General features: G+C 41.5%; 2 protein-coding genes and 1 long non-coding RNA gene across 3 annotated transcripts; 2 read left to right on the forward strand and 1 right to left on the reverse strand.

The window, feature by feature from the left end:
• Window positions 1–922: 922 nt before the first annotated feature.
• On the forward strand, window positions 923–6,573 carry LOC126988741 (NADH dehydrogenase [ubiquinone] 1 beta subcomplex subunit 9-like). Its single transcript, XM_050847113.1, has 3 exons — window positions 923–1,099; window positions 3,303–3,445; window positions 6,251–6,573. Exons 1-3 carry the CDS (start codon window positions 1,002–1,004, stop codon window positions 6,436–6,438), a joined length of 429 nt encoding a protein of 142 aa, XP_050703070.1. The 5' UTR covers window positions 923–1,001; the 3' UTR covers window positions 6,439–6,573.
• Window positions 6,574–9,929: 3,356 nt separating this feature from the next.
• LOC126988654 (uncharacterized) lies at window positions 9,930–13,589 on the forward strand. The gene is made up of 3 exons (XR_007742414.1): window positions 9,930–12,180; window positions 12,885–13,009; window positions 13,469–13,589. It is a non-coding gene; the product is annotated as an uncharacterized LOC126988654 (long non-coding RNA).
• Window positions 13,590–15,551: 1,962 nt separating this feature from the next.
• LOC126988676 (uncharacterized) lies at window positions 15,552–17,711 on the reverse strand. Its single transcript, XM_050847031.1, has 3 exons — window positions 17,270–17,711; window positions 16,504–16,680; window positions 15,552–15,906 (listed from the first exon to the last, which is right to left on the reverse strand). The coding sequence occupies exons 1-3, from the start codon at window positions 17,701–17,703 to the stop codon at window positions 15,552–15,554; spliced, it is 966 nt and encodes a 321-aa protein (XP_050702988.1). The 5' UTR covers window positions 17,704–17,711.
• Window positions 17,712–18,186: the final 475 nt, after the last annotated feature.

Consider the following 18,186-nt stretch of genomic DNA (forward strand, 5'->3'; position numbering starts at 1 on the left):
AAAGATTGATTGATTGATTGATAGTTTATTGTTGCAGGTAAACAACAAGGGAGAAGGGAGGAACATGCCATCCCAACCCCCAGGCAGGACAGAGTGTGATTATACAACTATTAATACATGTGTAGGTAGCACCATGAAACTAAAAAGATACAATGGTAGGAAGGAAAGCACAACAAGGGAGGGGGCAGTACCTCCCCCTGGACAATAAGGCCACCTTTCCACATGGCACCGGATTGGTCTCGAACTCACGCTCTAGCATCCCGCCGAAGCGCAAGGCGGAGACTCTACCACGGGACCCCGGCCGGGAGCCCCCATATCAATTTAATCATTATAGGTGTTGCAACGGTTATAAAAAGGTTAATTTGGTTGATTTATATTCAGATATTATGCTTGTGAGAAGAGAAGGAAGCCATAATACCAAAACTTTTTAGATATTGATTGAATGATTGATTGATAGTTTATTGTTGCAGGTATAATGTATAGTTTTTATTTTTTTCCCCTATGAATATTGAGAGGATTCTTTTGTCCTTAAGCAAATGTTTTGTAGTAGACATAATCTTGTTTATTAGCCAATCAAACTTAAGTTATATTAATATTATGGCGAGTATTATGAGTGCCGTACCATCCCACCTCCGTCTTTCACCTACATCTGAAAACTGGAAATAGCTACGATTGTCATATTAGCAGCCTAAAGAGCCAAATGATGAAGGAACATTTTGAGATCAACAAAATTACGCTACTTCTTAAAAAATATTTTTCTAAAAAGTGGCCGAATCATCACCACTCTCCCCTACATATGGGGTTCAAAATGCATGGAATAATGAGATCTAACCCATGGCTAGGGTGAGAATACCACAGTGAGATGGGCAACTCTCTGGACATACACCGAAATCTGTGTATTTGGCAACAGTGTCAGTGCCATAGAGCCAGCCAGTGGTGGTGTTGGCAACAGTGTCGTCAGCTGGTGCCGTGAGCCAGGCACCGCCGCCGCCGCCGTCAGGATGTCTCACCTCGTCACCAGGGCCACCACACACAGCCAGCGGGTCTGCTCCCTGTACAAGCGGGCACTCAGGAACACCGAGGCGTGGTATGACCAACGGTGAGTCCCCAGGGCGGCGCGCACCACCGGGGGGCAGCGAGGGAGCCGCTCAGCCGGGCCCCGGACGCTCACCCCCCGGCCCTATTTTAGCTGAAGGGCAATTTAGGTCTGCTGGTATTTTGGCTTGAGGGCAGTTTAAGGCCTGCTGTATTTTGGTTTAAGTCAGTATATGGCCTGCTGCTGGTATTTTGGGTTCAGGTCAGTTTATGGGTCCAGGTCAATTTTAGGCCTCCTGGTATGAGGTCAATTTTAGGCCTCCTGGTATGAGGTCAATTTATGGGTTCACATCAACTTTAGGCCTGTTGGTATTCTGGGCTGAGGTCATTATATGTCTGCTGGTATTTTGGCTTGAGGTCAGTTTTAGGCCTGCTGGTATTTCGGCTTGGTCAGTTTTAGGCCTGCTGGTATTTCGGGTTGAGGTCAGTTTTAGGCTTGCTGTATTTTGGTGTGGTCACTTTAAGGCCTGCAGGTATCTTGGTTTGAGTCAGTATATGGTCTGCTGGTATTTTGGGTTGAGGTCAATTTATGGGTCTAGGTCAATTTTAGTCCTCCTGGTATGAGGTCAATTTATGGGTTCATGTCAACTTTAGGCTTGTTGGTATTTGGGCTGAGGTGAATTTAGGGCCTGTTGGTATTATGGGGTGAGGTCAATGTAACCCGGTAGCAGCAACGGGCCAAATTTGCGTCTTCACCGTGTAGCAGCGACGGGCCCATTTTGTGCCATGATATAAACCCCCCAAAATAGATGATACATAAACTGATCACAAATGCTTTGATATATATAATGAAATAGTTTGTGTGAGTGATGATTTTTTTCTCATTTTTTCTCGCTTAGATGGACCATTAAAAACATGATCCCTGCTGCTACCGGGTTAAGGCCTGCTGGTATTTTGGGTTCAGGTCAATTTAAGGCCTACTGGTATTTTGGGTGCAGGTCAATTTAGGGCCGCCGTCATGTTTTCCATTGCTTAGACCCACCCAGACGCAGATTTTGTTAAAGCTTCTTCCTAGGTCCCCCTTGAGTATTCTATTGAAGGAGCTAATTTTCTACATGTCTGAGCAGTAATAATTGTCAGAACCCATTGTTCAGCGTTATTTTGAGATGTGATAAGTATAAATCAGCCTGGCACAGTACTGTCTTACCTCCTGCCTCGGGATTCACTTCGTAACAGTAACAGGTTGCCATTTTAGCAGCAGTAAGGTACCATTCATGTTAAGTATCTCTAAAGACACCCAACTCACAATGGCAAAAGAAACATTTTTCAGTAAATTTCTAGTCTTTCACCAACTTAGCGCCAAGTTGCCAACACGCACACCTAACATCTCCGCATAAGAAATGGATTCATTACAGTACTTGGCCAGTAGGAGGTAATGTTACTAGTGGGTTTCATAAAGAATATTACTTTCCAAAAAGTCACTAATATTTTTATTATTTTTTCTTGTGCCCCTATCGACTCCATTACATTTTACCGAACAAAACAAAATATTACAAAAATGAATAATTTGTAATGAATGGTACTAAGAAATATTGAAGTGCATGTTGAGATCTGTCAGAAAAAATAGTGTGAACTGCCTGAGTGAGGCTGGTGAAATACTGAATTAGTAGCCTAATACACATTTTTCTGGTGAGTTTTGATGTTTTTATTAATATCTAACTGATGGTAATCTATTGAAGCTTTACTGATGGGAACCTCTTGCCACTCTAATAGTTAACTATCTGCTAAATTAAGGCAACTTATTGCCTTTTGACTTGAAGCAAGGGGCCGAGAAGACAGTTGCAAACAGGAAGCAGGAGTGGAAGTGGCGAGCCACCACTGAGTCGGTTTGGAGATACGATATCTTAGAAGTTCATCAGATTTTTACTCACTCCATTTATCTCTGTGGCAACTGCAGGGCTGAGAAAGGTGTGGTAGTAGTGTTCTCTGTGTGCAACAGTGCTACATGTCTGTGTGCACAGAGAGAGAGAGAGAGAGAGAGAGAGAGAGAGAGAGAGAGAGAGAGAGAGAGAGAGAATCAGAAGTGACAAATTCTAAAAATGTTCAATTTCGGACACCATTAGTCCTAAGTTCCCTGTTGAGTAATGATGATCTTCCTCATTGCCTTTTACCTTGGTGGATCGGTTTACCTTGGCTTGCAGTGAAATTGTGAATTTAGGTATTTAGGAAATAGGAACATTACGTTAAGTTCCCTTCCTCTGTTGCAGGCCCTTGTACCGGTACCGTGCTGTCCTCCTGAGGGCAAGATTTGATGAGAACAAGGACATCAAGGACATGAGAGTGGCACAGCAGCTTCTGGATGAGGGGGAGAAGGAACTGTTCAGCCTCATCCACTACCAACCACGCCAGTGTAAGTTTACTTGAGCACTCATTCAATTATTTCATATTGTTATTACCACCATTAGGATCACCATAATTATTCAATTGAAACTTGTAACTTAATATTACCCAAGGTTTCTTATGCAAAAAGGGGGATTCTAGTATGTACTTAGAAGCAAGAAGGAACAGGCTTATTATTATATTATTTTCATGTACATTTACCTGGCACCATATGACCGCTGTAGTTGCTGTGCCATGAATACATAGCTCAGTTCTGATGAAAGGTATATATAAAGTGAAGAGCACTTTGAAAGGAATGAGTAGGGCCACAGCATGAGGGTAGGATGGCGTAACTATAGACCTAATCAAAGATGTAACTAGGTGATTTCACACCTAATAAAGTGGCCAAAATATAGGATGCCTGCAGAGTTACAGATGTCTTAGTGCCTGGAAAAAGTCACCATTGTATCAAGTCCCAAAAGAGTGACAAGCGACTTATACAATGCCAACCCTGTAACCAACAAATTTTTTACTTAGATTTTGATAAACAGAATAAGTGCAACACTAAATTCAAACTGGCCAAGAGAACAAGCTGGATGTTGTAGTGGATCCTCAACAACTGACCACACCCTCGTCATTAACCCTTAAAGTGCGGGCTTGTTTTGCCGTGCCCGTCCTCCCACGCGGGCATATTCAGGCAAAAACATACCTCACTTCAACCTTTCATACCTTCACTTCTACGTAACTCACATAACTGAATGAAGTACCATTGTAAAGTACATACCCTTAACTGTTTTTTGACATTAATTTGAAGATTATATGACCTTTGGTAGAGCGAGTACGGAATGTTGAAGTAGGATCACTGAGAGCACATTTTTATAGACAGTTTTCCACCACGAGTGGACTTCCCTTCTCTGATTTAGTAATAAGAAGCATAACTTTTATACAGTTTATGTGAACCACACCCCTAAAAAACTTAACTTCTAGGCCTTCTTGATGCCCTTGATGGGTGCTGAGGTCAAAGGGCCCCCATCTTGTGGATGAAATTCACTGGAAGGGAGAAGAGGTGGGATGTCTTGCAGACATCTTCTCAAAGCTTACACAAGGCTTACACTAATCAGTAATTAGTCAAGAGAACATGGTTGGGTATTGTTTGAAAGAAAACGATATGCTTACCCTACTTTAGCATAAACAAAATAAATTTGACAGTGCGCTAAGTCAAAAAACTCCTTGTCGACTATTGTCGACACCCGCGGTTTGAGCCCAGGCACCAGCTGTCGACTATTGTCAACACCTGCGCTCTAAGGGTTAACCAAGTTGTTGAAAAATCTGCTGAGTACAAAAAAACACTATGCATGGCTTTCATAGATTATAAGAAAGCATTTGACTCAGTTCAAATATCAGCAGTCATGCATGCACTCAGGAGGCAGAGTGTGGATGAACTATATATGAAGGCGTTGGAAGAGCATAAAGTTCGGAACATGCGCTGTTAGCTGCGATTGGCCGCAGTGCTCACCTCCATACCATTGTCTCTTGAGTGTGTGGCACGTGAGAACCCATTAACCTGGGACAGAGGGTCAGTACAGCACCTGGATTACCACAGTTTACCTTCCCCAGGTTTCCCCAGGTACCCATTTATAGACCATCCTGAAGTGAAGGATGCCTGCCCAGGCTAGGATTTGAACCCGGGCCCACAGATTTGTAGTTTGGTGTGTTAATCTGTCCTTCTCGAGGTACTATTCAACTAACATTTTCTGTGCAACAATTTGATCCATGCATTTTCTACCTCTCCTAAAACCCCTTGTCCAATGTCTTCATTTTTCAGTTATTTCCAACATCATCTTATTGAAAATCCTTCCATAACATAATTAGAAAACTGTGCAGATTTAGGAACTGTGCTCAAAACAATTGTGTTGCATAACAAGGAGGGATTGAAGTTAAGTAAATGAGACGTAATGATGGTCTCTTTTTACTTAAACTTAATTTTTGTATCTTTATTTTGTTAACAATTTTATAACTACGTACAAAATATGTTTGGCAGTATAATGCCATGCAGAATTTCCTCAGGAAGAAAGTGCTGGTCTTGGTCTTTTCTCACTCACAAGCTTTTTGCAACTTTACTCCCACTCCTTGTCAGTTTCTTTCAGTTTATTATTTTTTTATTTTTTTATTATTATTATTATTATTATTTTTTTTTTACAGCTAAGGAATCAGCTCAAGGGCAACAAACTAAGGTAAAAAAAAAAAAAGAGCCCGCCAATCGCTGATTCCTACAAAGATAAAAATGAAAAGTGGCCAAAAGAGAGGTCAATTTTGGGTGGAGAGGTGTCTTGATACACTCTTGAAAGAAACACCAACATGTTCCTCCTAAATGGGAGTGATGTCAGCAACTCTAGGATGAAATTTACCTGTTTTTATTTGTAATGTGATACATTTGGCTCCTGCAATACATATCCATCCACGGTGGCCAGCAAAAATTTAATACATCTGAAAGGGGACTCAAGTGTTCAAGAGACAGCACATTGCTGACGAAAGACTACTTTTTCTGATTGATTTTTTGTCACAATGGCATGCCACCATGAAGAGTTTGGGTCTCCAATAGACAGCACACTGCCGACTTAGATGAATTTTTTGACTTAAGGATCAGTATAAAAATGTCGCCTAACCACTAAAACAGGTGCATAGATGGATTGTCACATCTATCTCAGTTATTCTTTATATCTTTAAGATTAACCTAATTTTAAGAGGCTGTCTGGCAGACAGCATTAGTCATTCCAGATAAGCCATCTTCTCACACACAGAATGAAACCTCATTCTTAAACCTTCACCTCCACAGTCGCCAACTCTCCCGGTGGTGTTGCTTATGGGCGAGAGGTGGTTCCCCCAGACTGGGTGCTGGACCACTGGCACCCCATGGAGAAGGCACAGTACCCAGAATACTTTGCCAGGCGGGAGCAGCGTAAGAAGGAGTATATTGAGTGGTGGGAGAAGACCTACGGCAAGCCGGCTGAGCCAGCACACTGATTGTGGCGGCACATTTGTTGTGTGCACTGTGTAAATACATGTATTGGTAATTACATTTTGTAGTATTTTATTGATGGCCACCAGTCTTAGTCATCTTCACATATTTTATTGATAATAAAGCCCATAAGAAAGGCCTGGAAGTGTATCTCTTTTCTTGCTGAAAGGAAGCTTGACACTTGTCTTGGAATGAAACAGTTTTGCAATTTAGGTAACAAGCAGAGCACTGCTGTTCACATGACTCACCAAACCATTTACAGAGAAATTCAGGTTTTGTAATCATCTAGAGAGAAAGAGAGAGATCAAAGGGAATAATAGATTATAAAATATTACCATTATTAACAACAGGGAGTCACCTGTAAAAAAACAAGTGGAAGAATTGCCAAAACATAAGCATCACATTTTAAGCACTATATTGTAGGTCCCGAGGGTAGACTTAGGGGTGCAATCAGGTGATAAGATTATGCAGACAGCAAAACTAACACTGTAGAGTGGGTGGAGTAGGTCAATTAAGCTCACTAAATTAAACCCGCATAGTGTAAGGAGTGTAGGATAAGAGCACGGTTGAAGGTTGAATCAGCTAATCAGTGATGGAAGGGACTGTAAGGTGTGGTAGTGGTGGCCAAGTTTACAGAGAAGGGAGGGGGTCACAATCTTCCTTAGTGGGACTGTGTGGTAGTGGTGGCCAAATTGTTCTATGCTGTGGTTCAAGTGTGACCTACAGAGAAGGGAGGGGGTCACAATCTTCCTTAGTGGGACATCCAGGCAATGGTTGACACAGATCAGTTAATGACATGTTTTCCTGCTGGTTAGAACAGTATGGGAGATCTAACTTAAAATCAGGTATTGTGATTCACTAAACAACACATCGCCTGCAAAGGAGGAAAACCCCATAACCTCCCCAGTCACATCTGATTTTTTTTCAGTGGACTGTCAGGATGTTGTATTTGTCTTAAGTGTTAATTGCTTCATTAAATCTTGGCTCTGTTACAAAAATTACTTAGTTTTATTTGCTCGAAACAACAATTTTTGAATTATGGGCAGGGGTGAAAGTAAGCCGGTACACAGTGGTACGCCATACCGGTAAGAGATATACAGCCGTCTACAGCCGGTAGGCAGGGGTACACTTTTGAAGACACAACTTTCACCCCTGGCTACCTACCAGGCAATAGAATTTGTTTGTAAAAAGAAATGCTCATATTGCAAAGTAGCTCATTATATTTAGTGGATTTCTAGCGGATTTGGATACCCAATCTCACACATTTTCGTCCATCAGAGTTGAGAGCACTGCCTGAGTGGCTCGCGTTCCCAGTTTCTCACGGGTTCTGGAAGAGACAAGTGGCAGCCAGTGTCGCGTGCACAGGGGTACGCTGTACCGGGAAGAGATATACAGCTGTTTACAGCCGGTACGTAGGGGTACGCTTTTGAAGACAGTAGTACCAACAAAAATCTAATCTTACTTTCACCCCTGGTTATGGGTGAGGTGCGACCTCCACCATAGGTAAACCTCCTTGAAGGGAATTGATAGGAAGCAGGAATTTAGTTGAGACAGTAGCCTGCCTAGAAAAATGTTGATTATTTTGTTGGGAGTATTATTTTTTCCCCAATAATAATAAGTTGTTACACAATTTCCAACACCCCGGTTGAAATCAGCACAAGTAAATGCTATTCTATAATTGTCATAGTCAAGAGTACTTGCTAGTAGTTGTTCAGAAACACCTAGACACATGGAGCAAGAATGAAACCCCTTGTCACCTGTCACAGCCAGTAGGATGGTTACCATAGTTCACGGTATAGGTGACTGAGCAGCGGCATCAGCTCCAGAGCCTCTTCCGCCTGCTGCTTCATCTTCAGCAACAACACATTTACTGGTCTCCTCAGAATGGCAGTCAACATATGGCCTCTCCCAGCCATTCCATTTCTACCACCAAGCACATGTGATAAATAGTAGTTGGTAATACGTAATACTTGCAGGTGTCTTAGTCATTTTTTTTATTTTTTTATTTATTTTTTTACATCTATGCCTATAGCGCTGGTAGGCTTGCGTGAGGGGCCTGGATGGTATTCGGCCCCAGTCCGTCATGGCGCAGGCAAGTGTTTATTATGGCACCATCTGCTCTTGGCTCATGCTGCCCCCTGTAACTCCTTCTTGATTTACTTGGACGGTTTCATCTAGAATCCGGGTTGATGGGTGGTCTTCAGGACAGCATGTGGGTAGTTTTAAGCCACTCGGCGGTGACTGAAAAATCCGAGGTGGTAGCGTGGGGATTCGAACCCACGTCGTCCGTCACGCGGTGAATGTGGGCCCAGCACGCTACCACTCAGCCACCGCCTACCCTACTTGCAGGCGTCTTACAGTTAGGCATGGGTTCCTGGGGAAACCTGAGGAAGATAACTGGTAGCATGGATGTTGTATCACCCACCATACGTTCAAGGGCAAATGATACAGATATGAGCACTGAGGCCATGTGCAGCTAAAGAGTATGCCCCTAACTTTACTTTTATTTTGTAACATCATCATAGAGGTGGGCCAACATGTCTGTGTCAATCAACCTGGTAGCAGCGACGGGCCAAATTTGTGGCTTTACCGTGTAGCATCGACGGGTCAATTTTGTGGCTTTACCGTGTAGCATTGATGGGCCAAATTTGTGCCTTGATATAAACCCCCCAAAATAGATGATACATAATCTGATCACAAATGCTTTGATATATATTATGAAATGGTTTGTGTGAGGGGTGATTTTTTCTCATTTTTCTCGCTTAGAGGGACCATTAAGAAACATGATACCCGGTGCTACCGGGTTAACATTGCCATCCAAAGTATGAAGAGTCCACAGCAATAAAATTAACATAATTGTGAAACTATAAAAAAAGTTGAAGCACAAAAGCATACTAGTTAATATATATGGAAAGGTCAGTAAACCAATGGAAGCCACACTCTATGGATTTTTAGGAGCACTACAAAGAAGACTTCTTGGTTGTTAGGAACCTACACCACCTGGATACTTGTGGTGTGCCCAAAGAGTGATTGATTGATAGTTTATTGTTGCAAGTAAAACAACAAAGGAGAAGGGAGGAGCATGCCATCCCAACCCCCAGGCAGTACAGAGTGTGGAAGCTCTATTTTACTATATAGAGTACACACCCGCTTCCCTCTATTTGCGAAAGTTAGACACAGAACCCTGCTTACAGCAAAGTTCCACGAAAGTTTGGCACTCTCCCTCACATTTTTTTTTTAAAAGCCTCGCGACCAGCAAAAAAACACGGCAGTTCTACATACCACACCTACAAACAGCCTGTGCCTATGAGGCGTGGCCGTTCCAATCCCTTAGTTAAACTACCGTCCTATAGCTTTACTTTCCTGTCTTTCTAAAGCTTTTGAATCAATTCTTAACCAGAAAGTTCCTAAGCATATGTCTCTGTGTGTGTGTGTGTGTGTGTGTGTGTGTAGGGGGGGGGGGGGGTTCGAAGGAAGGGCCACGAGCCGCGGGCCGGTGTGAGAATTAAACGAAAACCCCGACATAAAAAGTGAAAAACATGCAGACCAGTGAGGGAATTGGTGCTGCTTGCCATGAAGAAGTGTTTCAATGTTTGACTCGGTGGATGAGGTAGACAACAGAATAATATCACAGAGGTGGAGATCTGGGAGATGGGAGCAAAGTCGAAACTGTAGACCCGATCGCGCGCGGAAGGGTTTCGATCGCTGGCCAGCCAACGAAAACTAGTGATTATAAGAACGGCCCTTTGTGTCCTTCATTTTGGAGCAGCTCAAAACAGCAGATGCATCAAGGCAAGGAAAATATTCAAAATTAACATCAGACAACTGAACATATCTAAACCTCAACCTCGAAGGCACTGATGCAAGTCTGTCAGAAAATGCCATTCTTTGCCTTAATTGCAGCTTCTCATTGAGGGCGTTCAGATGCGCAGTGAGTGTTGTTCTTGCGTAAGCACAGGCAAGCGAGCCATTGCGGATCAAAGTGATCAGCTTGGGGAAGATTCTTCTGACTCCACTAAGTGACTTATTAATTTGTTCTGACGGATGTCCATGATCCGTGTAGGCGTATGTCCAACAGGAAGGAAAGATGAATGTTGAAAAGCAGAGATGAAACTTGACCAGGCCGGATGGCAGCATGACAGCACAGTTTTTTTATGACAATAGGAGGCATCCCCTCTATCAACAGGTCCATAGTATTGGCTTATGAGGAGCCTGCCACTACCGCGCGCCGCTTGGTTAAAATTTCGAGTCGGCGGAGATGGAAGCTATATTCTCCCACGGTTCAGTCAACTGGACCGTGGGTAACAGCAATACAAGGTGCAAGGTCAAGGAGTTGTCGCCTGTAACGAGATGATGAGGCACTGGCAGAAGCGCGTAGCCCGCTGCTGATGTGATATCCTGCAGTATCTCAGTGGTATAAATGGTTGCAGGACAAATTTAAGGACGAAAAAGGACAGTGCAGTTAGATACTTTGTGAAATTGTCAACCATGTATTTTCTCAAAGAAGAGAGAGAGAGAGAGAGAGAGAGAGAGAGGCTACTAATATTTTTTTTACCACAACTCACGTGCGAGGAATCAAGTTTCTTAAAAAAAAAAAAATCCCCTAAAGCTTGTCCTCCATCTCTATCCACACGAGAAACTCCCCCCCATGGACTGTTGTCGTATTGAATGCCAGTGAACAAAGCCCTCGTTGTTGGCTAATATCAATGTCTGGCAACCACTTCGCCTCACATCTGTTGCTGCCCCATGCAAGGCCTTAATTGGCGCAAATCACCAATAGTCAATAGTTGTCATGAGTCACCAGCACGCTTAATTACGCGGGGAGAATTTGTCTCGCTCAGCCAAGTGGCATCCTGAAAAAAATCTTATTTACCATACATATTAATTTTCAATACCAATATTCTTACTAATATAAACACAATGTTATTTGTCTATAATAATTTATGATGTCAACTCAAGTACATAATGTAAATATCTTTTTAGAGGCGAAACAGTGATCGAAGGGGTGTTGCAGCTACATCATTTTTCACGAGTGAACCAAAGCGAATATTACAAAAAAAATAATTTGTATCGCCTTTCTAGAGATTATTCTTCGCACAGTAAGTATGGAACACATAACCGTTACGTGTTTTTTGCGAAAAAAACGAAAATGTGTGGCCGAAGCCGAAATGATCTGCTCAGTTGACGCCGAAATCGAAATTGACGAACCCTCCTGCCAGAACCAAAACAAACATCCCGCGCGCTTATTTACTTGTTGCTGCTACTGTCCTCGAACATGACAGTCTACATATGTGCTGTTGCCGACTGCAAATCCTCTTCGCAGAAGAAGGATCCTGAGGTGAAGGGCTGGGCTCGTTTTCCAAAGAAAAAAGAGGCTGCCCGAAGACGTTTGTGGGTGACCAGATGTAAGAGGGGACCTACATGGAAAGTCACCCGACACCATGCACTGTGCTCAAATCACTTTATAGACTGGAACAACGGGCCGTCACCATCGCATCCTGATCCAGAGTTGTTCGGCTACAATCAATGGAAGCCGAAAAACAACGCTGGTGCCATCAGTGGGCTTGGAGCACGAACACCAGCGGCTGACAGAGGCGATCAAGAACCACTAACCCAGTCACTGCCCTCTTCACACTCTGCCCCTGCCTTGCCAGTCAACATTGACTTCATAAAGGAAACTGACGAAGAAGTACAAACTGATGTCCATATTGAAGTCGAGACATGGGCTCACAATGCATCAGTTCAAGGTATGTTACTATACCATGCAGTTTTAGTGTTGATTTGAACATCGTTTATGGTAAATATATGGCACAAATTTACAAGTGGGTTGATTTACATCATATTATGTTTATTATACATTTTAGTAGGTCTAGAATGTAGAAATCGTGTAAGAAATAACTTATTACATGAGTTTTGTCTAGGGAAATTGTGTTATTCTATAAATCGGTGCCATGTAGCCGACTTGAAAACATTCACCACTTGTACCTACACTGATGAATGAAGTAATTGCCTGCATTTCTTTACCTAAGCATAGCAAACTTACTAGAGTAATGGAAAAAAACTTAAGCATTGCCAAGGAAGCCAAATTAGTGTTTATTTACTTTAAAACAGCTCATTCACTTTAGAATTTCAGGTTAATCATTACTGTTTCAACTTGTAAAAGTTTATTACTATTTTATAATTTGGAAACATGTAGCTGACAGGATTGTAGAAGTTGAAAGTATTAATTACTCTAAGATATTTCCTTCTATAAAATGACATTCACAAATCATTCCTGAAACATGTAAGAATTACTCTAGTCGAGGGGGGCAGAGGCCGTAAGTTAGGGGTTTTAGTTTAATTGCTCTGCCGCTGACCTAGCAGCAGGCTGTGTGCTCCTATATGTGACATTGTGTAGAAATGTCTTTTGAATGATACATATATCTGAACTTTATATTTCATTTTCCCACAGTTGATGCTGAACAGTTTCTCCAGATAGAGGTGGTGCTGGAACCACAGGATCACACCTATTCAGCATCAGCCATTGCTACTACTTCAGCAGCTGAGCCCAAGGATGTTGGAGTACAAGTTGAAAGGGTTAGTTATATATACATATATAAACAAGTAAAACGCCTCAGAAGGCGATATGCACAAGCTTGAAACACACACACACACACACAATACACATACAGAGAGAGAGAGAGAGAGAGAGAGAGAGAGAGAGAGAGAGAGAGCCAGCCAGCCAGCCAGCGCGTTTTATCTTGTCATAGCGGCTTGCCCCGCCGTGTATAAAATCTTATATTTTTTCAAAGGCCTATATCTCAAAATTTTGAGTGAACGGAAAGGTGACGCTATACACCATTAGATAGATAATTTCATTGCGCTTCTTTTGGTATGTGTCCGCTTTCGCTGAGGCAAAAGGAAGTTGGAGTAAATTAAGGAAAACTGTTGAAAGTTATATACATATATATATATATATATATATATATATATATATATATATATATATATATATATATATATATATATATTATATATCTTTTTTATGCTTTTCAGGAGGCAGATCTAACAGAAGCACCTACTGATCAGAGAGCCCAGACCAGAGGAAGGATTCTTGCTAGTGACAAGAGTGTTCAGCGCTATACAGGTCTTCCTAACAAAAGTGTTTTGATTTCTATTTATCAGACCATTAAAAGAGAGTAAAACAATTAATTACTGGAAAGGGCCAAAAGCATAAAGGAAAATTTAAAGAAAGGGGCACGTAAGAAAATACTAGATACTTTTGATGAGTATTTAATTACACTTGTGTACATCCGTCAAGGTTTTCCGGGCTGGTTTTTAGGCGACTTATTTGCAGTCTCACAAGCTTCAGTTTCATGCATCACTAATACCTGGATAAATGTATTGTATGAGGTACTGCAACCGTGGCTATTGTGGCCTTCAGCTCAGCAAGTTAGGGACAACCTTCCTGATTGGTATCCAGTAAAGTATGCAGATACAAGGGTAATTTTGGATTGCACAGAGATTTATATCAACAAACCAGCAAACTGCTCTGCTCAAGCAATGACATACTCCATGTATAAGCATCACAACACTGCCAAAGTTCTTGTTGGCATAACACCAACAGGAATTATTACATTTGTGTCAACTCCATATGGTGGTAACACATCTGATAGGCACATTGCAGAGGTTGAACTGATAGACAAAATTGAACCAGGAGATGCTGTCATGGTGGATAGAGGGTTCAATATTGGAGACCTACTGCTGCAACGTGGTGCAAAACTGCACATGCCACCCTTAACTCGCAAGAAAGAGGATGGTTCAGGAAGGGCACTAAATGCACAAGAAAGAATCAGAACAAGGGAGGTTGCTTCATTGAGGGTGCATGTTGAACGTGCTATTGAAAGAATGAAGAATTTCAAAATTTTATCAGGACAGCTCGATAATAAGCTTTGGCCCCTTTTGCATCAAATTTCAGTAATAGTTGCTGTTTTCTGCAATTTAATGCCCTCTCTGTGCAACTAAATGTTGACACAAATGTCAATGTTCATGTCTATATTTACAAATATCATTATATACTTAAGGGCTCTGAATTCACATAATTATGTAATGTTATGGTACACTATTTTGTTTATGAATTTGGATTAGGTTTATCGGATATGAATAAGTCAATGAAGGTGTGAATAAAACTACTTTTGTTTCCAGATATTTTATTACATCATCTGAGATTCATCATATAAAGTTACATGCTCTGTGTTTGTGTGTGTGTGTGTGTGTGTGTGTGTGTGTGTGTGTGTGTGTGTGTGTGTGTGTGTGTGTGTGTGTGTTTGTTTGTTTGTGTGACAGCAATCTTCTTTGCCCCCAAAGGGCAAGTAAGGTACCCAAAGAAATCTTAAACATGAACAAATACAAATCTCATACAAAACAATTTTTCGTATCACCACAGTCCATAAATAAATGGGAGAGAGAGAGAGAGAGAGAGAGAGAGAGAGAGAGAGAGAGAAAAGCATGGAACAGTATCTTGTCAGTTCCCTCTAAATAAGTTCTTCACCCCCGCAATTTTGGCATTACAAATTTTCATGAAAAATTAAACTTTTTGCACCTCTCTATTAAACCTCTCCTCATCAAAGCAAATTCTTTGAATGGTTAGGTGTGGTGTTGCTTTTGTGAAAATAATGAAGTCACACCAGGAATAGTTGCCGGCACCTAGCTGTGTTTGTATTTGAGTATACCACTGAGACTCTTCCTTCAATGTAACTTTATTCTTTTCTCCTATTTTTATATGGTAAGAGCCATCCCTAGCAATATCTTCTCCAGTCATGGTTTGAAATTGAAGTTTAAAAGGGCACTTAATTTCTAAAATCCCAGTTCCACAGCACCTACATGAAACAATACCATCTGGGCTGGCTCGTATGAGGGGGCAATTTTTACTGATGATAAGACCTGAACGTTTTACTTTGAAACCATTATGCTTCTTACGCATTTGAGTCTCGTAAAGTTTTCTTGCAAGTGCCTCATACTTTAGCCCATAAGAAGTGGCACTATTCCTATAAAGGAAGACTCCCCATAATTCCTTTTACTATGTAATTATCAGGATCATTCTTTTTATATCTGGCAGCTTTGTGTATCACACTTGCAGTTATTGCCCCACTCTGTTGTTTCCATATGGGACACAAATGTTGTCGCTTGTTTTTTCAAAAATTTCTGAAATAACTGTATTAGTATACTTACTCTTTAAAAAATTGATGAAACTTTCACCTTGATTGTCCTGTGAAAAGAAACATTTTGCTAATCCTGTAATAGAGGGTAAAGAGGAGGCTGGTCTTCCTGGAACAATACCCCACAGTGCTGCATCCGGTACATGCTGGAGAGTGGTTGCAATGTCGTCTGCAACTTTGTCGGGAGTATAAGGGGAATATAACTCTGATATTGCCTTATAACTACCAGAACTATAAGGTTTTTGAGTACTGGATCTGCTGTTCCCTGCACCTGTGCTGTAAAATTAATGTAAGAGATGTTAGAAAACAATATATATGGAGTGAACAGCAGTCAAAAGGCAGCCTGCTTGCCTCAAAGAAACATTCATTCCTGTTCTCAACTATACCCACCCACAAATCTGCTGCACTACATCTACATTCCTGTCTTCAGTAACACCAAACCACGCACATTAACTCTTGTTCTCTGCCACATCCACCCACACACCTAACTCAGGAAATTAAACACTCCCGTCCTCATTTCAATCTACCTGTTTCTTTGTATTCTAAGAAATTTTCATTTAACAAAGAATGAAGAAGGCAATTTTTATGGTGAAAAATTTAGAAAGCTGGAAAAAAGATAAACCCTAAAATAAGGGATTTATGTTATGGAGAGTGGAAAGAATAGAAAGAAGCTAGAAGTGGAGGATTGTTAAAGATTTGTAAAGTATGAGTAGGATTATAGAAACCAAATCCAGCTAAATGTATAAACAAATTAAAAGAAAACCTGCATAAGAGTAGACATGGAGGCAAGACATGGTGAGTGTAGCTCCTAGGTGACATGTTATTATTGTCCTTGGGTGTCAAACTGTTTTCTACAAAATGTATTGCACCTACCTGCTCGCAATGGTGACAAGGTTAAAGTTACACTTATTTTGCCTGCGAGGCTTGTCCCAGGTGCAAGTCACGTCTGTGCAGGTACGCTGTGCACTTCCCGGCTGCACCCCACAACGCTGCACAAAATCTGATCTGGCGAAGATGAATGCAAAGACGTGCTTGCATCCCCCATCATCTCTATAATAGAATAATAGATTTGTCTTTACTAATGTATCTAGAATCAAGTCAAAGTTAGCTTAGCCAGCTTTTTTTAAATAATATGAATCACAAACAACCAATTATGAAATTAAAAAATCAAGTTTAGATAATAAACATTATTCTTTTTCATGCAGCTAGAAGCTATTATCCTCTCTAATAAACTAATAAATTGGAGGATCAAGGATAACAGAAATATACTGTCTTTTTTCCATGACCCTGATGCTTCCTTGCATCAGGCCAACTCGTAAACATATGAGAAATTGATCCGTTGTGAGATAAATAACTTTCTCACTCAACCGGGATTTGAATTCCCGACCTCTGGCTTACCAGGCCAGCACTCTATGCATCTCGCTAAAGAGCTACCACACAGTGAAAGGCTGTAGGCATGATTATCTGCCACTCTGTTTCATCACAAATATGTATAGGTTAGGCTGATAATCATTAATGGGAGGTAAGCGGTGCATGTTATACTTATGTATATGACGATGAAAAAAATATAGGTAAATGAACAGGGCAAAGCATCAAGATACTATAAAAATTATTGAAAAAATACTAAACTACTACTTACCCTATACACTGGCAGCCAGCTGCATGGATGTCACCATTAGAAGAGGCAAACATCCAAACTTGGTAAGGGGTCTCATTCTGGTTGGTTTGGCGCACACAGGTACCTTTAATGCACGACACATCATAATCCAGCTTTTTTACTTGAACATGCTGGATGTGTCTCTCCTGATAAAGCTGGTAGCCACATTCCTTTTCATAGGCTTGGATGCGTTCTGCTGGCCATCCCTGTTTTAAGACCAGATACATGAGTACATGGGCTTGAGTAATATAGGGCATTGTACTCAAGTCCTCCTGCCACTCAGTGAGAGTCCTTGGATCTGGAAGCAAGACTTGTGTCCCAGATAATTTAATAGATCTCCTCTGTGTGTGATCATCTTCCTTCAGAGGCAGGACATCTTCCACTAAATGAGGTTGCTGCAGTGCCATCAGTACCATGTCCTTCAACTGGCTTTGCCATACCCAGAACATGGTATGCCTTTCGACTTTAAAAACGTTTTAACGTCTGCACTGTCCATTTGCTGATGTCAGCACTGACCTCCATGACCTCGGGACTGCTTGAGTGTCAGCTGGTGTGCTTTAGGGGGCTAGTTCGGTCGTGGATTGGAACCTGGAAGAGTACACAGGTAACATTAGGGCTTGTGAGCAGGTTTTCCACTGTTGGTCTCAAAGACCCATGCAAGATGTTGAATGAAAGAGAAATAAGGATATGTGACCACAGTTTATATATAGAGATTACATTGGGACCTACTGAAGAGTTCACGGTACTATTAATGAGTGCCACTGGACCTACGATAACAGCCTAGTAAGAGGAAGTTAAGTTTACGTACCTGGGGTTTGATATCAGCAAAATGAAACAGCAAGTGAAGAGCAGCAATACAGGTAAGGTACAGCAAGTAGAACGCGTCCAGTCTAGTCCAG

The sequence above is a fragment of the Eriocheir sinensis genome, chromosome 70, assembly GCF_024679095.1.
Source record: "Eriocheir sinensis breed Jianghai 21 chromosome 70, ASM2467909v1, whole genome shotgun sequence".
NCBI lineage: Eukaryota > Metazoa > Arthropoda > Malacostraca > Decapoda > Varunidae > Eriocheir > Eriocheir sinensis.